This window comes from Nelumbo nucifera, chromosome 1 (genome assembly GCF_055504915.1).
Source record: "Nelumbo nucifera cultivar China Antique chromosome 1, China Antique-T2T, whole genome shotgun sequence".
In the NCBI taxonomy this organism is placed as follows: Eukaryota; Viridiplantae; Streptophyta; class Magnoliopsida; order Proteales; family Nelumbonaceae; genus Nelumbo; species Nelumbo nucifera.
The window spans coordinates 139,227,682-139,251,373 of NC_142649.1; the positions used below are offsets into that span (position 1 = coordinate 139,227,682).

Genomic DNA, 23,692 nt, shown 5'->3' on the forward strand with positions numbered 1-23,692 from the left:
CGCCGCGCGCAGCACCGTGCGCACGCATCGCGCGGCAGCGGCACCACGCCCATGCGCAGCACCGTGCGCGCCGCACAGCGGTGGCACCATGAGTCGTGCGCACGTACACCAGCAGCAGCAGCAGAGTGGGGCCCACACGACAGCTCATAGGGTGGGCCCACCCTTAGCCGGACATGACAAGAGAACGCACCTTATCCCTTATCCCTTATCCCATTCTCTCTTATCTTATCCCCTATCCTTAGAAGGAATTGTAGTACGATTAAAAGTAAGTAGTCTAATTAGAAGTAGGAGTTTAAGTCCGTTTAGGACTAACCTAGCCGAATCCAACAAGGAACCCTCCTCTTGTACTCTCCTATTTAAGGAGATGCTATTATTGAATGAGGATATCGAATATTCAGTCAAGAAAGAAAGTAAAGGAGAGTTTGGTGATCTCTTGGACAAATCACCCCTGAGATAGTCAAAATAGGGCCTGTACGCAAGGCCAAGGGCAAGGAAAGATCTGAGGTTCCTGCGGTGGAGCGACCCGTGATGCGATCCTACGCACGGGCCCATAACATCTTGGTATCAGAGCCAACCGTCATGGGGGAACAGGAGCCGCTGTCTTTCAGAGTCCATGAACTGGAGCATAGGCTCGCAGAAACCAGTATGGAGGTCCGAGAGGTCAAAGATGACGTCCGGGAGCTGCGTCGCTTGTTAGAAGCGTTCCTCTCCAACAAAGAAAAAAACTCGGAGGGACTAGCCTCTACCGGCAATCGCCGCATGGATGGGACAGAATCAGCCAACGAACATCAAGCCACAGCACCGATGACTGCAGTTGTCCCCAAGTACAGCCGGCTTGAATTTCCATCTTACGACGGCACCGGAGACCCATTAGGTTGGTTGTACCGCTGCGAGCAATTCTTCCGCAACCAGCGCACGGATGACAGAGACAAGGTCAGCCTGGCAGCCTTCCACCTTACGGAAGAGGCATAACTCTGGTTCTACCGCGTGGAGCAAGAAGAACCCGGTTTCAGTTGGGAGCAGTTCAGGTCCTATTGCCTCCTCAAGTTTGGACCCCCGATGACGAGCAACCCACTGGGTGAGCTAATCAATCTCGAGCAAATGGGAACCGTGGCTGAATATCAACGCCAGTTCCAAACCTTGCTTGCCAGAGCGGCCACGGTTAGACCGGATCAGCAGGTGGACATGTTCACAGCAGGGCTGATAGAACCCTTAAGGGTAGACGTAGAGATGCAGCACCCCCCAAATCTGGTTACGGCAATGAACCTCGCCCGTGCCTTTGAATGGAAGATGCAGCTTACTCAGGGACCCTTTAGCATTAGACGGCCAGCCACGACTTGGGCGCCGTCAAGGCCAGCGGGAGTGTCTACCCCTGTGCCCAACAGGGAGCAAAGGACCCACACCGGTAACCCTCCAGAACAGTATCACAGACAGGGAGTAGCAGGGTGTCACCCTCCATCCGGCGTCTGTCCCGAGCCGAGATGGCAGAACGGCGCGCGAAGGGGCAGTGCTTCAATTGTGATGATCTATACTCCACAGGGCATAGATGCAAGAAACTACTCTGCCTTCTAGTAGATGAGACTGAAGAGGATGAAGAGTCGTCACCAACTGAACCCGAGATCTCACTTCATGCAATCACAGGGATCAGAACCTCCCAGACGATGCAACTAAGGGCACTAGTGACGGGGAAACCCGTGCGCATTTTGGTAGACTCCGGAAGCACCCACAATTTCATCAGCAATCAGGCAGCTCGCAAGTTAGAGTTGCCCATGGAAGTCAGGCCACAACTATAGGTAGCCGTGGCGAATGGGGAAAGAGTCCACAGCCCCGATATCTGCAAGAGCACCAGAATTCAGGTTGAAAAAGAATCCTTCCAAGCAGATTTATTTGTACTGTTCTTGGACGAATTTGACACCGTCCTAGGTGTCAAATGGCTGATCACGCTAGGCCCAATCCTGTGGGACTTCGCTGCCCTGACCATGACCTTCCAATTAGATGGCAAACCGGTTACTTGGTAGGGAACCCGGGCAAGGACCAAGACACAACTGCATGCACTTTAGGGGGAGAATTCGCGCACATCGGATGTGGAGAGACTTCTCACCGATTACTCGGCCGTCTTCCAAGAACCCAAGGGCCTCCCACTTCCTAGAGCCTGTGACCACCGGATCCCTCTAATTGTAGGGTCAGACCCGGTCGTTGTTCGGCCCTATCGCTACCCCCACCGACAGAAAGATGAGTTAGAGAAGCAATGCGTAGATATGCTACAGCAGGGGATCATTCGGCCCAACCACTCCCCTTTTTCCTCCCCAGTTCTGTTGGTGCCCAAACAGGATGGGACTTGGAGATTTTGTGTAGACTATAGGGAACTCAACAGCCGAACCGTCAAGGACAAGTTCCCGATCCCCATCGTAGACGAATTATTGGACGAACTCAACGGCGCACAATTCTTCTCAAAATTAGACCTCAGGTCAGGCTATTTCCAGGTCAGGATGTCTTCCGCAGATGTAGAAAAGATAGCCTTCAGGACGCATCATGGCCATTTCGAGTTCCTAGTTATGCCATTCGGCCTCTGCAACGCCCCTTCCACATTCCAGGCCCTGATGAATGAAGTGTTCCACTCCCACCTCCGTAAATATGTACTAGTCTTCTTCGACGACATCTTGGTCTATAGTAAGACGTGGGTGGAACACATTCAACACCTACGGGTCGTGCTCGAGCTCCTAAAGCAGCACCGACTCTTTCTTAAAAGATCCAAGTGTTCCTTTGGGGAACACCAAGTCCTTTACCTTGGACATGTAATCAGCGGGCAAGGTGTAACTGTGGACAGCACCAAGATTTAGGCTATTAAGGACTGGCCCCGGCCACAATCCACCAAGGCCCTCCGTGGGTTCCTAGGGCTAACAGGGTACTACCGAAAGTTCGTACAGAATTACGGCCTGTTAGCAGCCCCGCTTACCAACCTGCTCAAGAAAAATGCCTTCCACTGGGACAGCACAGCCGATGCAGCCTTCGTAGGCCTAAGGGAAGCCCTCTCTTCCACACCAGTCCTCCAGCTACCAAACTTTGATCTTGAGTTCACAGTCGAGTGTGATGCTTCCGGCACAGACATAGGAGCCATCATTCAACAGCAAGGGCACCCGATAGCCTTCTTCAGCCGCAAGCTAGCTGACCGCCATCTCAAATTACCCGCCTATGAACGCGAGCTCATTGTCCTAGCCAAGGCAGTACAACACTGGAGGCCGTACTTGTGGGGCAGACCCTTCGTCGTCAAAACAGACCACTATAGCCTCAAATACTTGCTAGAACAATGACTGACCACCTCCCCATAGCAACATTGGGTCAGCAAGCTTCTGGGGTTCGACTTCCGAGTGGACTATAAGGCAGGAGCCCTGAACCGTGCAGCAGATGCCCTGTCCCGACGAGAAGAAGATAGTATGCTCCTCCATGCGATCTCCCAACCATGAGCCACCCTACTGGAAGACATTCGGAACACACTGCCATAGGGTGGGCCCACCCTTAGCCGGACACGACAAGAGAACGCGCCTTATCCCTTATCCCTTATCCCATTCTCTCTTATCTTATCCCCTATACTTAGAAGGAATTGTAGTACCATTAAAAGTAAGTAGTCTAATTAGAAGTAGGAGTTTAAGTCCGTTTAGGACTAACCTAGCCGAATCCAACAAGAAACCCTCCTCTTGTAATCTCCTATTTAAGGAGACGCTATTATTGAATGAGGATATCGAATATTCAGTCAAGAAAGAGAGTAAAGGAGAGTTCGGTGATCTCTTGGACAAATCACCCCTGAGATAGTCAAAATAGGGCCTGTACGCAAGGCCAAGGGCAAGGAAAGATCTGAGGTTCCTGCGGTGGAGCGACCCGTGACGCGATCCTACGCTCGGGCCCATAACAGGAGCCCATTAACTATTCTGTTTATTTATTTTGAAGGCGTTCTGTTTAATTTTTCAAGGGTCTCTAAAATTCAATAAAAAAATCAAGCTACAAGAAATGAAAACAAAATGCCCAGAAGAAAAAACGAGGAAAAGGAAATAGGTGAAGAAAATATAGTAATACCATATTAATTCTACCGGCCTTCAGTCATTGTAATACTAATACTGTTTAAAGAGCATACGCTGCGGTTATTTTGCGACGAATCTCCATCAGATGATATCTGCCTTTCTATAAATCCAGGTTGTTTTGGAGCAGGGAGAGTTGAAATTTCACAACTAAGCATGGAGACTATGTTAGACATGGTTGGTCTGTCTTTAGCAAATTCTTGCACGCATAGAAGTCCCACATGAATGCATCTCAAAATTTCTACTTGGGAAGACCGTTCTCCAAGTATTGGATCAATTAATTCCCAGATCTTTTCTTCGTTCCATAACTTCCATGCCTGAAACAAACACAGAATTTGTGAGAAGAATGATAAAGTTAATTAAAAGAAACGAGCATATTTATAGGTATCCTTACATGTCCCAAAAGGTTTGAAGGATCCGGGTGAAGGTAAAAGCTACTATTCCTTCTCCCACTCACAATCTCCAGTAACAATACTCCATAGCTGAACACGTCAGATTTTTCTGAAAATCTACCTTCCATGGCATATTCAGGGGACATATAGCCACTGCAGTTGCCAAACTTCAAATACTTAAATGATGAATTTGAAGAGATCACAATTTCGTAATAAAAATGTTAAAAGGTTTCATTTGCTCTAGATTGAGGATTTAACCAACTTAGGAAAAATTATATTGATGAGCTATATATATATATATATATATATATATATATATATATATATGCTTAGCAAAATAATTACTACTTACTATGTCCCAACCACCCTCTTAGTATTTTCTTCATCTTGGCTACCACCAAATATCCTTGCCATGCCAAAGTCTGAAATCTTGGGATTCATCTCTTTGTCTAACAAAATGTTACTTGCCTTTAGATCTCTGTGGATAATTTTTAATCTGGAATCTCTATGAAGGTAAAGAAGCCCTCGGCCAACTCCTTCTATGATATGGAAACGTTTCTTCCAGTCTAGAAGTGTTCGTTTGGCTGGATCTGATTAAAAAGCACAAAACTAATTAGATGAAAGGTTTTGAATATGCAAGTATGCATGAGGGTTTGTCAAAACAAAATACATATAACAAAATACAAGTATGCATGAGGGTTCCCAAATAAAAATGGAAGCAGATTCATGCATGCATGGTTTTATATCCAAATGAAAGAACAAAGTACTTGAATACTTTTTTTTTTGGTTTTCTCCAAAATCTTACCAAAGAGAAGGGCATCAAGGCTTTTGTTGGCCATGTACTCATAGATCAGCATCTTTTCCTCTCCATGGGTGCAGCAACCAAGGAGCCTCACAAGATTTCGGTGCTGGAGCTTGGAGATGAGCACAACCTCATTCTTGAACTCCTCTAGGCCTTGCCCTGAGCTTTTGGAGAGTTTTTTCACAGCTATTTCTTGCCCGCCCCACAGCTTTCCCTGGAGTCAAATTCTCCAATTATTTATTGAGGCCACTTCCACTAAAACTAAGCTGCAGCCTTAGGCTGCTTTTGGGCCAATCCAATCATCACAACTTCTCCCACGGTTGAGAGAATATCAAACTTCAAATTATGTAGCAGATTTTGATTGGCCTGGAGCAGATTAGGCTGCAGCATTGCCAATTAAATAAACAAGCCCTGCCTACCTACCTTGTATACTGAACCAAAGCCACCCACCCCAAGCTTGTTTGCTGCATCAAAGTTGTTTGTTGCAATTGCCAATTCCTCAAGATAAAAGAATGGTAGGTCTATGCTTTTTCCTTGTTTAATCCTGTCTTCAAGCATGTCGATATCAGATAATTCTTTAGATGCCTCTCCCAAGAGCACGCGTTTTTTCTTTTTCTTTCCTGTTTCAAGAGTTAGCATTGAGGAACTAATTAGCATTAGCATGGTCTAACCCTTTACCCTTGGTTTGGCTACTCAGTTTGCGATACAATATCCTTGAATAGAAGTAATGGTTAAGTCACTGCCATGTAGGAGAGGCAACATGCTGCACCAACTTAGTGCTAGGTCTTAATGCCACACTCTGGACAGGTCTGGTAGACCAGCTAGGCTTGGTAAGTGCTTAACCATTCTAGATCTATATATTAGCCAAACTTTACTCTTTCTTAATAGAGGATACATAATTATGGAAACAAATCAAACAATTTAATTAACTCTCCTTTCTGGGCCTAGTCATATGGCTTGCAGATCAAGTGGGTTGGTTGATTCGAGGACTCTACTAGAATTGGACTGGTGCTGTGTACAATGATAAGTATATGGGCTTGTCATGGTTTAGGCCGGCCCTGCACTCCTCACAAGTCATAACTCCGCCAAAAGCAACCTGACCCTGAATTGGTCAGGCAAACTGCCAATTCTTAAAGGCATATGGTGCATCTATCAGATTTCTTTTTTGGTTTTTGGTAGCTAGGAGAAAATTCCATTGATTTAAGGAAGGTGGGAATACAGTATCATAATCACCACATGGGCCACTACATTGGCCTCCCTATTAACATAACTGAACTGATGAACATGCAACAGACCCTTTTTATCCTTAGAATCAATCTGTTCAAAAGTTTTGGTCCATGAAAGTTTAGAAAAAAAAAAATATATATATATATATATATATATATATATAATAATTAATATGAATGCAATTCATATTACTCGTACATTTTCAATTTGAACAAAATATATCTTTTAATATCATAATAAGTAAATTACCTCTTTGTGTAGCCATCCACCTCAACAAAAAGTAGATAAAGACAGCCATAATAGTTGTTCCTATCACCACCACCACTACGAGCACTACAGTTGTAGTTATTGCTTTGGGATCGTTTCTACCTGCTCCTGAAAATTGCAAAAAGAAGTGTAAAATGCTTTCATCAAAAGTATAGGTTGGCATGGCTGAAAATTATAACCAGTACTAAAAATAAGCAAATGGGTTGTTTCGAAATTCGAAACTTCAAGATTGTTCTGTTCTTTCCAGTGTTATTAGCCAACTTGTACAAACAAAAGATGTCCAAAGTTGGTGAGAAAATTTGACTTCCAGTTATCTTTACACATGGAAAAAAGTAAGTATTTTATGACTTAATTAAACCTCATCATCATCATAATTGTACTAATGTAAGACAAGGGCGACCAGGGGAATGAAGAAAAATAACAAAAAATAGAAAAAAAAAAAGGCCGTACCAAGTTCTGAATGAGCTAAACGGATGTAAAGGTCCACTCCGCCATTAGAGAATTTCTGCAAATCAATCAAATTTCTGCTCCAAGACATACACCCTATGTTGTCATCAAAAGCGTAAGCAATACAAGAACAGTTGTTTAAACACTGCTCTTTACACTGTTTCTCATGATCAGCAGCAGACCAATCTGCAAAATCTGGAACTTTCATCATTTTCAACGCCAAGAATCCATCTGCTTTCTCTTTTTCACCATTGCTGCTATTTCTCTGACATTGTAATTGAGTCCTCCTCTCACACCCACTGGACCAATTTCCCATACTCCACTCCTCTGTAGATTTGGGTGTGAATCCCTTCAAACAACTACAAATTGGTGAATCCGCTGCATTACAGCTTCCGAACGGCCCGCACTTGCCGTAAACATCACACTCGGTATTTGGGACGGACCAGTGAACAAACCAATCGTTTTTTCTTTTATTCCAACGATATTCTACCAACTTTCCCTGAGAATTCAAAACAAACCTCATAAAATCAGGTTTACTAACATAAGAGAAAGTTAGGTACGCACTGCCCTCTTTAGGATTTGCTTCCAGATTGAATCCATCGAGGTATACAGAGTGCATGTCCGGCACCCCTATAAATATCCGATTGTTCCATGGACCACTTCGCCAGTGCGGTGACGAGCCATTCCAGATGAAGATCTGAGGAATGTCCAAAGGGACAATACTTGCAGAATATCTACCGATCAAAGGGAGGGAGTCATCTTCCCATGATGTTAAAAGTTGTTTCTCACCCGTTTTGAGGGCGGTACCAAGCCTCATGGTGGGCAAGAATGTGTCTGAAGGATGAAGAAAACTCTCCCATACTGTTTCATTGTTATTGCCATTCTTCAGGATAAGGTTCCCTGAATTTGATAACTGGGCTATTGAACTTTTTGCAGTGTTTGAAACATTTGTAGACCAGATAACTTTTTTCCGTCCATTCAAGACGACAAGGTTCCCATTGCTATCGATCATAACAGTCCCAGACGAATCGTTAAGCGGCTCTTGTCTATTAGCAACCCAGACGACTGTGAATTCCGGGATGTTGTTATACCAAATCCCGACATATCGGTCGGTAGAATTTGTGGGGCTGAAGAAACCTAGTCTGAATTGGCTGCCTGCGGAAACTATACTTTCTGGGTCTTTAATATATTGGGTGTGGGATATAATGTCTATGGAATTGGAGAAACATATAATAAAGGAGAAACAGAAGCATATAGGGAGGAGACCACTACTTACAGAACACCCAGTACTGTAATACTTGCCGCTGATCCCCATGGTTCCACAGATGATGCTTGTTGCTGCCGTCGTAGACAGTGCGATTAAGAGATTGAGAATGGAGGAAGGATGAACTAAATATGGTCTAATGAGGGAAGGACTGATTACCAAACAAAAAAATAAAAAAAGGGAAGGACCATCACCTAATAACTATTAAAATAGCAACTGACTTTGGCTAAGCTAGCTGACCACTGGTTTACCAATGGCAGACCAGCCAGTCTTTTAATCAGAAAAGAACAAAATGAACAGCCAGTTTGAGAGGAAAGATTTGCTAAGCTGGTTACGCGGATGTGCATTTTAAATAACCCACCTTTAGCTGCTATTTTAGAAGATTCTTTTGGCGTCGAGAATATTTATTTGTAACATAACCCTTCTACCAAAGGTCTTTTTAGTCTAAAACCATCTACTTGTCTATAAAAATATTGTAGTCATATAATACAATCTGTATTTTTTTTTCAATTTTCTTTTTTTACTATTTTTTTGGGTTGTTACATGTGATGGGACTGAAAACTCCGCTCCACAACAAAGCGGTTATTTTTGTATCTCTACATCCAATCAAAGAAGTTGCAGAAGAGAGTGAAACACCACAATCCATACCCAGAATTCCAATCTTCCAATGCAACGTTACAGATATTTTGCTCTCTCTCTCTCTCTTCTTTTCTTATTTTGGGCAGGTGGATTGAAAACTTGCAACCATAGGGGTAGCCGTGGACCTGCGTTTTATATTTTTCAAAAGTCTAAAGTGATTGGACGGTCCAATTGAATACGCGTAGAGGTGTCAATTGGACAGGATTTGATTCAATCCAACACAGTCCAATTCAAATCAAATGAAATATCGAAAATTATATAAAAAACAGAACATATAAAAAAGTATAAAAATATATCAAAATGAAGAAAATCTGAAAATTACAAAAAATATATCATTTTGGCATTGAAAAAGCATTTTTGTAAAAGTATTTTCATAAAAGTGTTTTTATAAAAGTATTTTTATAAAAGTACTTCTATAGAAGTGCTTTTGATTTGTAAAAGTACTTTTATAAAAGTACTTTCTTAGAAGTGCTTTTATAAAAAGTACTTTCTTAGAAGTGCTTTTATAAAAAGTACTTTTATAGAAGTGTTTGTATAAAAGTACTTCTATAAAAGTTCTTACTTCTGTAAAAGTGCTTTTATAAAAGTACTTCTATAAAAGTGCTTTTGTAAAAGTGATTTCATAAAAGTGCTTTCGTATAAAAGTACTTTTATAAGTGTTTTCGTAAAAGTGCTTTTATAAAAGTGCTTTCATAAAAGTATTTTTGTAAAGTTACTTATGTAAAAGTGCTTTCATAAAAGTATTTTTGTAAAAGTGCTTTTGTAAAAGTACTTTTTTATAAAATTACTTTTATAGAAGTGTTTTCGTAAAAGTGTTTTCATAAAAGTACTTTCAAAAAAGTGATTTTATGTTGGCTTCGGTTTTGATCAGTTTCAAATTGGACAAGGGTTTGGACTCATGATCGGGTTATTGGAAATTTGATTTAGGTCTAATTTAGACCAATAAAAATATGGACCAATTTATTTTGGATTGGCCCAATCCAATAATTATAGTATATGAGAAAACGGTGCTGCTGATGTGTGGATTGGAAGCACCATTTTTGTCTTTTTCTTTGTTTGGAATTCTTGCTGACAAGTAGATTGAAACTCAAATTGGTAGAAAAATATCAGGGTCAAGTTTAGATTTGAGTTCGATTCAATCTAGAGACATGTCTAATTCAGTTTGATTCAAAAGCTCGTATGTTTGAACTTGACTCATCTCTCAAGCTTGATAGTGAGGTAAGCTTTATATAAAATATAAAAATTTATACATGTAAAAAACTATTTGTTATTATATACACAATTAAAAAAATTATATAATATAAGTTTGATTAGGCTCATGAGACTCACAAGCTGAGTTTCATTAAGCTCAAGCTCAATTCGATTAGTAAACAAGCCTATTTATTGTGCTTTAACTTGTCTTAAAACTTAATTTAAACTGAGCCAAATCAAATTTTTCATGAACCAAATTTAAATAGCAGATAAAAATCTTAGGTGGCGTTTGATAACACTTTCCAGACCTCTAAAGCCTAAAAATGTTACTTTTCAAACACTACCTATGTTTGGGTTTGAGTCTAAAAAAATATCTGAATTGCATTTTCAGATTTGAAAACCATAAGACCCAGGCTAGGCATTGAACACGGTCAGATGTGTTTCAGACCTGGCCAAAAGTTTAAAATGTCCTTAATATTTTTCATAATGACAAATTAGATCCCTATTTTAACCCGATAGAAGCCCCATTTGATCTTTTGCCATCGAACGAGAAGGGAGACGACGATGGAGAACCAGAAGAAATCCAATAGTTGCTGGCGATGGAGAACTCGTTGGAAGGGAAACTATGATGTAAAACACAAAGAAATCCCATTCTTCCCTCACTCTCTCTCTCTTTCTCTCTCTCTTTGTGGAATTCATTCGATTAACAAAATATGATTTTGGCTAATCATATTCTCTCTCTCTCTCTTTGGAATTCCCTCTCTCTTCTTTTGTATATTCTGATTTGGGTTCTCTCCTTGCAGGGTCTTCGACCTTCTTCCGATAACCTAATTGGAAAAACAAAAGCCATCTTCACCATACTAAACCAGATGTCCTGGGTTTCAGTCTTTTAGCGGAACGGTTACAAAGCAGAGCCTCCCGGATACATTGACAACTGCATTTGAGACTAGTTGTGACATCAATGAGGCTGGACTTAGTTGTAGCTTGCTTGGATCTTCTAATGCGAACTTGTCCCATGCAAGTGACCTTGGGTGAAGAGGGTTCTTAGGTTTCAACGACATCATTCTTCTTTCTGATGAACATGGGGCTGGCTCGATCCCTCCCTCTACTTATGTTTCCTCCATTGTTTCTACCAAACCTCATCAATGGAGGTGGGAACTTATCTACTTGACCTGGGCTTTCAATGGTTTTTGAAGAGAAACGCATTTAAAAAATTAAAAAGGAAGAAGACCTAAAGAACAAGATTTCCGAAGAAAGTTTCTAGCTTTTGGCCCTACGAATTCACACTAACAAGCTTTTGGCCTTCTATGGCATCCTCCGTTCCTTTCGACTCCAGCCTCCTCAGCCACCTTTGATCCTATCTCACGGGCTTCGAAACCCTCCAAAGCTCAAATTCACCCTGTTTCAAGTTCGCAAGTTCTCCTCACTCCCCCTTAAGAGATTTACAGCTTTCTCTTCTTCATTGTCTTCGAATCTATTGGATTGGGATAGAGAAGAAATAAGATGGCTTAGAGAAGAGCAATAGTGGCTCTATGAATTCAAGGCCTAGAATGCCAGAATTCTCTTGATAATTCATTATTATTTTAACTCTTAATATATATTTTTTCATTTATAAATTTATATATATTTTTAATTTTATTCTTATTGTAATAAATTATTTTTTATTTTTATAATTTACTCGTATTTTTTATTATTATTTTGAATTTAATAAATTATTTTTTTTAATAAAATAATGCAAATTGAGCTAAAAATTATCAAATAGTTTGTTTTAGGGGTAAAATAGTAAAATTAGGGAATTTTAGATGCTGAAGGGTTGATCCAATACAAACAACCTTATCTATTCAAAACCTCTAAAAAGTAAAAAAGCATATATGCCTCTTTTAAGATTTCAGACATTTTTAATATCTTTTTAACTTTTCAGATGTCAGATTTATCAAACACCACCTTAGTTGATGTTCATCCCTAATTACTCCCCTTCAACGTGGGCATTTTTAACACTATCCTAAATATGACTCTATTAAATTAAATTGTAGGTTCAAAAACTTCTTACGATGGATAACCTCGTTGAGCATTCAAAAATTTTGACAAAACACAAACGAGGTGTGAATTGATCACCGTTAAAAGAGATCATAACATCACCTAAAGTTTTTTGGTGCTGCAATGGGTCTCTTGTAATAATATTTATAACTTTGAGATTTGACGTTCAAGGGAAATACTGAAGAGAATAGGAAAGATTGACATGATATTTAAGGCAACAGGCACCGAATCGGTAATTGAATTCATTGACTTCCATCACAAAGAATGATAAACAGGCAGTGGTTATTAATTAGTAACTGGATATCACATGATAAACTTGTATGACCACTTCCTTTATTCTCCGACTCTTTCTGGGGGTGACTGCTGGTGGAATTCCAGAACATTCTTGGGATGAAAGGCCCATTACGGATTACGGTACAAGACTTTCTTTTTTGTTGACGGTCCATCCATATCCATCTGCTTGAAGTTTTAATTTAGTATCCACCTTCAACTTCTAAATGGCCAACAGAAAGCCCATTAAAAAAGGGGTAGGTACGAGCTAGCATTTGATAAATATTTTAACAACTGTTAATAGTAGTTTTTAATTTTTTATTTAAGGGTAAGATGGAGTATTTTAAGAAACAGGTGTCAAAAAATTTAGAAAAAATGGTTTCTGTAAGCAGTTAGAATTGATGCCAATACAAGCGGGGGTATTGATGTTTAGGCGAAGATATTTAAAATTTTGATTTGTTATAGGTATGCAATGAAATTCAGAATTCTGAGGTAAATCCATTTTCTGTTGGTGAAATTTGGAATTGTTTCTCTTTTTGAATTTGAAGAACCAATTTTGTGAAAAATGCGGTCTTACATTAATGAAAAGACTAGCGGAGAGGCCCCTGCAAGCTAAAAAGGCTCGTTCATTTTGGTATTAGGCCTATTTATTGGCCCATTCCCACTTTCATTGATGGTTCATTGGGATGACGTGGATTCGCTGTTTGCCTATCCGAACTCCAAAGAGAAACGAGAAACGAGAAGCGAGAATCGAGTGGAGCGGAGGGTAGATGACGCGGGAATCGTGTCAGTACACCATCAGCCTGTTAGACGAGGGACCACAAGTGTATAAAACCTCTTTCACACGATCTGAGACAACCTAAAACCTGAACCTCCCTTACTACCGATCTCACCATTTCTCTCTAATTAATTAAGCCTTTCTCTTCGAAAATCTATTTCACCGACTGGGGTACGGAGTATTCAATTATCCAGCTACAGAACCCGTCGATGCTATTACCACCATCACCACTACCACCCAACTCTGTTTCAAACATTTGCACGTGTTTTCTGGCTGAGACCCCCAAAAAAAACCAGAAATGGCAGAGAGAACCGAGATATCAATTAATTTGGCAAGATTCTGTTCATAATCATCTTTCTTTTTTGTTATATCATCCAAAGTCACCTAAGCACCTTGTCAACTATGGGATTTAGAAACACAAGGAAATATTTACATAGACTAAATGTCTAACTGATATAGAATGGATACATGTGTCACAAGGACAAGAGTTATAGGACATCACACATCACTTACTCTTCAAAGTTTCGCCAACAAACTTTGCAATTGCCTTGACTGCCTTATCTTCTTTGGTTGATCCATTTCCACCATCAATCACATGCAATTTATTGATGGAGAATTTCATCTTTTTGCAAACTGCAAACATCCTATCTAGTGGACAGAGCCCAATCTTTGCTACCCTCCATCTAAATCAAACAAATATTTGTGTAAGAAGAAGGCATAGAAGACTATGAAAAATGGAGAACAAAAATAAATGGAGAAGGGGAAACAAATATTTGTGCAACCAGATTGGGGCTCTCCATTTCTGAAAGATCACAATTTGAAGATGATTTCAAATGTTGTAGAGCCTGGGATATATTAGGCAAAATCATCTGTCTACAATGAAGATGCAGGTGAGGCTGCTTCTCTGCAATGCTTCCACCCTCTGAATTAAGGCCAAATGGGGACTCCTTTGTCCTTGGAAGTTTCTTATTCTTCTGAGGATTTGACCAAGAAAGAGGTTTCCATTTCCTGTGAACTTGCCAACCATACTTGTAGTCTCCAACCATTGGTGTCCCCTAGCACAGTGGACACAACTCTATCATAATAGAGTTGTGTACCATAATAGACAGATTACTATCACTGAGTACAGAGATCAGACCTGACTTGGTGTTTTCTACCAGTAAGTGGACACAACTCTAACCATGTATATCCTGTAGCATAGATAAGGAAACATAAAAAAGACCAACATTATGTGTGAAAATAAATAAAGGTGCAAGCAATGAAACATACAAATCAAACCAGGAACTTTGCTATGCACAAGGGCATAAGGAGAAGAGACTGGCTCAAATGGAATAAAAGTATAAAAGTTTAGGTCAACAAGGAGAAGAGACTGTGATGCAGCGTGGAAGCAATGAGAACCGGAGCTGGCTATGCAAGCACCGGGCGTTCGCTAACACCTAGCGAATAACACCGATTTCTCTAGGAGAGAGAAAAGGTGGCGAAAACTCAAATAAGAGAACTCAAGAAAATCTGAAAATCTGAAGTATGAATTGATGAATAACTTTGGGAAAATAGCAATATTTATAATACATTTGAAAATTGTAAAAGAACTAGGAAATAATAACTAGGATAGATCTAAATATCTAATTTGATAGGATCGAACTCTCCTTGGTTGATCTCCACCGTCCGATCTCCCTAGATGCATGGATCTTGGATTATCTTGCTAATCTTGATGCTTCTTGGAGTCTTTCTTGATAATCTTGAAAGAGTCTTGCATTATCCTGCTGATCTTGAAAGAGTCTTGCTAATCTTGGATTCTTTGATCCCTTGCTTATCTTGAATTCTTGGATCTTAGTTAAGTTATCCTTATCCTAGGAGCTGCCGCCCCTAGGGATGAGATGGGCCTTGTGATGGGCCTCTATCATTCTCCCCCACTTGGAGAGAACTCGACCCCGAGTCGTGACTAGGGTAGGCGAGTGTTATTTCCAGCAGGTACCGATGAAGGTCAGCAACGTTGAAGGTCTTGGACATACCCATATGATCTGGCAAATCTACTACATAGGCATTGTCATTAATCTTCTTCACGATCTTATATGGACCATACTTCCGAGGCTTCAACTTGTTGTAAGTACCTACGGGAATCCGTTTCTTCCTTAAGAAGACCATAACCTCATCACCTACATCAAACACTTGAGGTCGGCGGTGCCTATCTGCAGCCATCTTGTACTTGGCGTTGGATTGCTCTAGCTTCTGCTTCACGGCTTCTTGGACGGACTGGATTTGTTCTGCCATCTGTTCTGTTGAGATATTTGCGCTGGGTACTCTAGGTAGCTTCACTAAGTCCAGTGCATGGTTAGTAACCTTCATGTATACGATGGAGAATGGGGATCTGCCTGTAGAACTATGCACTGCATTGTTATAGGCGAACTCAGCCTGGGCAATGGCGAAGTCCCACTGTTTTGGCCTTTCCCGGCATATGCTGCGGATTAAATTCCCTAAGGTCCGGTTTACCACTTCTGTTTGTCCATCTGTCTGCAGATGGGCTGTACTACTGAAATTAAGTGATGAATCAAACATCCTCCACAGGGTCATCCAAAAGTGACTGAGGAACCGTGTGTCACGATCTAAAGTGATGGTCTTGGGTACCCCATGTAAGCGAACAATCTCCCTGAAAAATAATTTGGCTGTTGCGGATGCATCTGCTGTTTTCTTGCATGGGAGGAAGTGAGCCATTTTTGAGAACCTATCAACCACCACGAAGACGGAGTCCATGTTCCTCTGGGTCTTTGGCAAGCCTAGCACAAAATCCATGGACAAGTCTTCCCATATAGCAGTAGGAACGGGTAGGGGCATGTAGAGACCTGTGTTCTAGGTTTGTCCCTTAGTTGTCTGACAAACATAGCACCTGCTTACGATGGTAGACATGTCCCTTTTTAATTTCGGCTAGTAATATCGCCCCTTAACGGCTTCAACTGTTTTGTCCCTTCCCAAGTGTCCTGCTAATCCACCCCCATACAAATCCCTGATGATCTTTTCACGGAGGGAGGTGCGAGGGATACACAGTTGTTCCCCTTTCATAAGGAACCCATCATAAATAAAGAAGTCCTCTGCTGGCTGGTTAGTCACACATTTCTCCCATACCTGTTGGAAGTCTCCATACTGGGCATATAAGTCCTTTAGGCACTCAAAATCCACAATCTCAACGCTGAGGGTCTTGATGAGAGCTACACGCCTGCTAAGTGCATCAGCCACTTTATTTTGCTGTCCTGTCTTATACACAATTTTATATGGGAACTTGTCTAGGAAAGCAGACCATCTGGCATGTAAATCACTTCTTAATTGCTTTTGCCCACTAAGATATTTTAGGGCTTGATGGTCAGTGTAGAGAACAAATTCTTTTGCAATTAAATAGTGTATGTTTTTAGGGCTCTAACCACAGCATAAAACTCCTTGTCGTAAGTAGACTACTTTCTCTTGGCTTCACATAATTTTTCACTAAAGAAAGCAATGGGTCTTTTCTCTTGGGACAATACAGCCCCTATGCCAACTCCACTGGCGTCACATTCAACTTCAAATAATTTATTAAAATCTGGCAAGGCAAGAACAGGAGCAGTACATAACTTTTCTTTTATGAGAGCAAAACTTTGCTCTTGTTCTTCTCCCCAATGAAATTTACCCTTTTTCAAGCATTCAGTAATGGGAGCCATGATACTACTAAAATTCTTAATAAAGCGCCTATAGAAGGTTGCCAACCCATGAAATCGCCTGACATCTGTGACAGTGGATGGGGTCGGCCACTCCCTAATGGCTTTCACCTTTTCCTCGTCTACTTTCACACCATCCTTGCTTATAATAAATCCTAGGAATAATAAAGTATCATTCATAAAGATGCATTTCTTCAAATTAGCATATAATTTATTTTCCCTCAATGTTTTCAGGACCTCCCTAATATGTCCCACATGCTCAATGATAGATTTGTTGTATATCAAAATATCATCAAAATAGACTACCATAAATTTACCAATGAAGGGGCGCAATACCTGGTTCATTAGCCTCATGAAAGTGCTGGGTGCGTTGGTTAGTCCAAAGGGCATGACTAACCACTCGAACAAGCCATCTCTAGTCTTGAAGGTTGTCTTTCATTCATCTCCGGGACGGATCCTGATTTGATGATAACCACTCCTGAGATCTATTTTTGAGAAAACTACAGCTCCACTTAGTTGGTCCAGCATGTCGTCCAGCCTAGGAATGGGAAATTTGTACCCAATGGTGATCTTGTTAATGGCCCTGCTGTCGACACACATTCTCCAACTGCCATCCTTCTTAGGTGTTAATAAGGCAAGTACTGCACAAGGACTCATGCTGATTTGAATGTGTCCCTTTTTCAATAATTCTTCTACCTTTTCCCGTAAGATTTCATTCTCCTTGGGACTCATCTTGTAATGTGGGAGGTTAGGTAGACTAGCACCTGGGACAAAATCAATATGGTGCTGTATATCTCTCATGGGAGGGAGTTCATTTGGTAACTCCTCTACAACTACATCATTAAAATCATCCAGTAGTCCATGTATTTCAGTTGGAATTGTATTTTCATCACTAACATCTTCTCCTTTTACTACTAACAAATGTATCTCATGAGTATCCTTACATTCGTTAACAAATTCAGCATGATGATGGGTGATGGTAAGGAAATTCTTTTCATGTGCCTTTGGAGTATTTGTAATATTTTTTTCTGCTATGGGTAACAAAGTATAACGTGTACCTTCTTTTTCAAGTTGGTAGGTATTCTTCCTACCCATGTGCCTTGCATCTGTATCAAATTGCCAAGGCCTCCTTAACAAAATATGGCAAGCATCCATATCTACAATATCACAATATGCCTCATCATGGTACTTACCAATTGAAAAAGGTACCTTACAGCGTTCTTCCACTCGTACGCCGCCTCCTTCCTTGATCCACCCAATTGTGTATGGGTTGGGATGTTTTTCAGGAATCAGCTGTAATTTTTGGATGACATCCCTACAAATAATATTTTCCTGGCTACCACTGTCAATAATTAAATTAAATAATTTTCCCTTGACAGTACATCTAGTACGAAATAATCTGTGCCTTTGAGAAGTATCCTTATTTTTCTGGGACAACATTAATTTTCTTACCACACAAGTATACTCCTCATGTTCATATGGACCCTCTTCATCCTCCCCATTAGGTTCACAATATACTTCTTCCTCAATATCTTCTTCCTCCTCTCTTCCTACCATATTAACTGCCTTCCTCCTGGGACAGTCACTGGATCTATGTCCAACCTCATTACATTTAAAACATTTAATAGGAGCAGGCCTTGCATAAGGGTTACTGGGTTTAGGAGGATTGGAAGAGTTACCTCGAGTATGTCCTCCTGTAGTAGCCTTACTGGCGTTACTTGTACCTGCTGGGTGAGAAGGTTGTACTGCCGGGACTGATTTGTTCTTGTCGACAGTTGCCGGTCTGTTGTCGCTCCCGCTGTACCGGCGATAATTATCACTGCGTGCCTTGTCCTGGAACATTAATTCTGCTTTCAAGGTTAAGTTCCTTGCTTCCTGCACACTAAGAACCATTTGTACAACAATTTTGTCTCTGATGGACGGTCTCAAACCGCTTAGATAACGGGTTGCCTGCTGGTTATCACTTTCAGATAATTGGTTTCTTTCAGTTAATCTCAAAAATTCAGATGTATATTCGTTAACACTACGAGAACCCTGCGCACACCTCTGATAAGATTCAAACATATATTGTTCATAATCAGGAGGTAAAAATCTACCTCTTATTAATTGTTTCATGCGCCTCCAGGTTCGAACAGGACCCCTTCCTTCTCTCATCTGGGTCTCTCTCATCCGTTCCCACCAAACAGATGCGCCTCCCTTTAATCGGAAAGCTACCAGTTTTACCCTTAGTTCCTCTGGTATCTCCATGTAATCAAAGAACCTATCGATTTCTGTGATCCAATCTAGAAGTCCCTCTATACCAAGATCTCCACTAAAAGTAGGAATATCTACCTTGAGTTTAAATTCATCAGTATTACTATGGGGATTGAAATTACCTTGATTGTGCCAATTTCTACTGTTTCTGTCGTTGCCAGGAAGAACTGGAACCCCACCAAATTCGAAATCATCATCAGTGTCGTCGTCAAGAACTGGACGTCAAGACGAAGTAGCGACGGGTGGTCTGTCGTGGTTGTCTCCTTCGATCTGCTGTGGATTTTCCCGGTTCCGTGGGACAACCTCCCGTAACAAGGTTCGCAGTTGTTCAGCCATCTCTACCAACTGCTGCTCGATGTTACGTGTGGCTGTACGCTGTTCTTCGATTGCTCTCCAAACAGCTGGAAACCCCTGATCTCCGTCACAGGGTGGGTTGCGACTGCTACCATCTGGGTTGGACATGACTGAGTGAATTCCCTGCTCTAATACCACCTGACGCAGCGTGGAAGCAATGAGAACCGGAACTGGCTATGCAAGCACCGTGCGTTCGCTAGCACCTAGAGAATAACACCGATTTCTCTAGGAGAGAGAAAAAGTGGCGAAAACTCAAAGAAGAGAACTCAAAAAAATCTGAAAATCTGAAGTATGAATTGATAAATAACTTTGGGAAAATAGCAATATTTATAATACATTTGGAAATTGTAAAAGAACTAGGAAATAATAACTAGGATAGATCTAAATATCTAATTTGATAGGATCGAACTCTCCTTGGTTGATCTCCATCGTCCGATCTCCCTAGATGCATGGATCTTGGATTATCTTGCTAATCTTGATGCTTCTTGGAGTCTTTCTTAATAATCTTGGAAGAGTCTTGCATTATCCTGCTAATCTTGGAAGAGTCTTGCTAATCTTGAATTCTTGGAACCCTTGCTTATCTTGAATTCTTGGATCTTAGTTAAGTTATCCTTATCCTAGGAGCTGCCGCCCCTAGGGATGAGATGGGCCTTATGATGGGCCTCCATCAGACTGGTTCAAATCTTCTTCATTCCTTGGAGACCCTTCTCTCTCTCTCTCTCCTTATTTTTTCTCTTTTTTCTACCGTATCAAGAACCTTTTCAGTGCAGTGAACTCGACTGTCTTCCCATTGTTTATAGAATCCACTATATTTCTTAATGTATTTAAATATGAAAGATAATGAAAAACAGAATAGTCTTAAGTAAATGGTGAAAATAACTTTTTTTTGAAGATCAAAATGGTAAACATAACTTCCAGTGAATTAGATAAAAAATGACCTATAACTTTAATCTACAATTATTTAATTAACCTAAAAAATGACTTTTAAGTTCAACATAAAATTCAATAAAATTCAATAATCATTAGCTACATTAATCATTGTACTCCATCAAGAACTCTTTCTTTAGTAAAATTGTATGTACATGCATCCCCTTTGGCCTTCCCCTTGCTCTTTTGAGCCTTCTACTTGCACCAAGTAACTTCTTTTATAAGTTTGATAAATCTTTTCTATATTAAAATTACATCTTAATAAAACAGTACACTTTTTGTTTAATACATTCAATCTGGCCCCTCTAAGAAAAACAATTGCTGGATTTACCCTGCAAAGTATGCTACTGATCTAGAAGTATGCACAGCGACATGCCATTTATAAAGCTTTGTTGACACCATTCAATGTCATTATCTTCTACAGAAGGTCACTGTAGCCAAGTTTTTAGCTAACCATGCGTTGAAGATTTCATCACTTGAAATTTTGTTACTGCATGTTGAGATGAGATGGCGTTGTCATTGGTAGCAACGGTCCATCATTCAGATTTCCCATCATCCAGCACCACTTGAAAACAATTAATTAGTAGCTGCAGTGCACATTTGAACCACAGTCATTAATCTAAAGAACTAGACCAGGATGGACATGCTATCACCTGGATCCTAAAATAGATTTCTTAATTCACAGTTCCTGAATCCTAAAGAACCATTTAACTCAAAATGAACCACATGGGAGGACCATTGATCCCAAGAAATCCTTATGGTTTTCACAAAGCCATATAGTTAAAAGGGAAGGCTTTTAGTAGCATCAACAATTTGCATCAATCTTTGCTGGGAAAAGGAGGGGAAAAAAGAAAATCTTGAAACCACTAAGTAACAAGACACAAATCTAGGCATCAACCCACAAATCAATGAAACACTGGTTCGAATTAAAAAATATAAACAAATAATTAAATGAAAAAAAGGAAAAAAAAAGATTTAGAAACCATCAAGTGTCAGGAAACAGATCATATCTAGGCATCAACCAATTGATTGCAGGGGAAGGAGACAGGCAGATTTATCAGGAAAAAGAACACAAATTGTTCTTGTGGTGGCCATATATGTAAATAACGTTAAACATAAATATAAATTCCTACATTGACAAAGAAGAAAGAAAAATGAACAGCCTCCTGTCTCCATCATACCTTCACTTACCCAAAAATCTGATAAGATCTTCAGGAGTTCAAGACCAAGCCCTAAATTATTCAGCAGCTAAAAATAAACAAAATCGTAGGTAAAAGAAAACAAACCCAGATGATGAAAGGCGACATGAGGATCGTGGAAACCGAAACGGTTAAAAAGCTATCGCCTGCAACGGGTGATCTTTGAACACCCTCCGGTGTATGGATGGACAGGGCCTCTAGCCTTGTAGCAGTTATGAGTGTAGTACGACCTCCCAGAGCGAGGTGGGCATGGGATCCTGTTGGCGGAGAGAGCACCGTAGGAAATGTAGTAGTGAGTCGTCCTCCAGAACAGAGACCTCCGACTCATCCCACCATCTATGTCATCGTCCTCACCGAACTCATCGTAGAATGGCATTGTAGAAGGCCATTCCTGGGCCTCTGCCATTAGCTGCAAGCTCGTGTCTTCGGCCTGAACTTGAACACCTGATCTGCAACCGATGTAGACGAGACAGAAGCCAAGCAGTAGAAGGCCATGCCAGGGCCTCTGTCGTTAGCTGCAAGCTCGTGTCTTCGGCCTGAACTTGAAAACCTGATCTGCAACCAATGTAGACGAGACAGAAGCCAAGCAGGAGTAGAGGTCCCCGGTTTTCAGAGGAAGTGGTGAGAGAGAGAGAGAGAGAGAGAGAGAGAGAGCGGGAAGATAGACAGGGAACCAGAGTATATGATTATCATATAATTTTTGCCAGAACAAATAGCAGACGGGAACTGATTCAGAATTACCTTTTGTTAGCAGTTCGTACATCCCACCCGGACAAATTGGCAGCTTCGGTGAGAGCTGTCCTCCACCTCTGCACCTTCTCCTTCACCTTCACCACCCTGTAATATTCTTCTTTGTGTCTGGCAAATGCTTACTCGTAACTCCCGCTCTGTTTCCAAACATCCGACGGATCGGCATCGAAGAAAACAGGAAGCACCAACCGGCCTCCTGTTTTCCAGCATTCCAGAAAACAATTATCGATGCCCTTGACTCTTCTATGGCATTTAGCAGTTCTGAAGATATGCTTTTTCCTATCTTGAGTTGGTGGTCGTCTCTGAAGGTGCGGATTCCCCTTTCATCCAAAGCAGTAGAGGTGATCGATAAAGTAACTGTTGGACTCTCCGCCTCTGAAACTCAGGAAGACGTTGTAGTTCCGCCCGGTCCACGTGAATAAGCTGGGAGTGTGAAACGTGTCCTTCGCAAATGAGTCTTGATGAGACACGTTCTGCCACTCCACATGAAACGTGTTTTTCGCATGAAAGGTAACGTACAGAAAACGTGTTTTTCGCATGAAACGTGTCCTTCGCAAATCACTCTTACGTGAAGGACTTTGCCTACAGGCACAAGCACAAGTAGATTCCGTTTAGCGTAACGTAAGGAAAAAAAGACAGTTGGATGAAAGAATAAACACGAGGTGCCGCCTTTGAAAAAGTATGAGGTGTGAACAAGTACAACCACCTAAAGTTGGTATTTGACTCTGACAGATTCTCATCAAGTCGTCTACAATCTCATTCAATTTATCTACCAAACCCGTTCGGTTGAGAAAAGTAGACAATCTGCTACGCCTGTTGGCGTACCCTTTGCATAATCCATGCATGAATCACATCCTTCCATGTATTGATGCAAAAGCAAAACCCCCAAAATACACCCAAAGAAGGTGAATTAAGATATTAGCCCAACTGAACAACCAAGGCTATATAAGTGGTCGGGTATCCTCCTTGACTTATTATTATTCATGCAACTTGTTTCAAGCTCATGTGAACCCTCACATTGGCAGTTTGGCACGCGCAGGGTATTTGCATTTGCACCTCCTATTGAAAAAGTTATTCTTGTCCTTTTAATTAATATTAAATAATCACTAGAAGAAAGTGAGGATTTAATGGACTGGCAT

General features: G+C 40.9%; 2 protein-coding genes across 10 annotated transcripts; both read right to left on the reverse strand.

The window, feature by feature from the left end:
• Positions 1-3,895: 3,895 nt before the first annotated feature.
• On the reverse strand, positions 3,896-9,533 carry LOC104585712 (G-type lectin S-receptor-like serine/threonine-protein kinase SD1-13). Its single transcript, XM_088896820.1, has 7 exons — positions 7,212-9,533; positions 6,744-6,869; positions 5,691-5,887; positions 5,271-5,481; positions 4,818-5,055; positions 4,468-4,618; positions 3,896-4,390 (listed from the first exon to the last, which is right to left on the reverse strand). The coding sequence occupies exons 1-7, from the start codon at positions 8,521-8,523 to the stop codon at positions 4,082-4,084; spliced, it is 2,544 nt and encodes an 847-aa protein (XP_088752946.1). The 5' UTR covers positions 8,524-9,533; the 3' UTR covers positions 3,896-4,081.
• A 4,153-nt stretch (positions 9,534-13,686) lies between these two features.
• LOC109115920 (uncharacterized) lies at positions 13,687-22,981 on the reverse strand. 9 transcript variants are annotated; one of them, XR_016080254.1, is made up of 5 exons: positions 22,545-22,975; positions 19,446-22,358; positions 14,526-14,577; positions 14,170-14,442; positions 13,687-14,070 (listed from the first exon to the last, which is right to left on the reverse strand). XR_016080254.1 is itself a non-coding variant. In XM_088894454.1 (3 exons), the coding sequence occupies exon 3, from the start codon at positions 19,315-19,317 to the stop codon at positions 17,506-17,508; it is 1,812 nt and encodes a 603-aa protein (XP_088750580.1). In that variant the 5' UTR covers positions 19,318-21,191; positions 21,891-22,358; positions 22,545-22,980. The 9 variants fall into 9 exon arrangements, 3 of the variants coding, with proteins under 3 accessions (XP_088750580.1, XP_088750581.1, XP_088750582.1); XR_016080256.1 differs by having other exon boundaries at positions 21,891-22,358; positions 22,545-22,961; XR_016080253.1 differs by having other exon boundaries at positions 14,170-14,577.
• Between the last annotated feature and the right edge of the window lie 711 nt (positions 22,982-23,692).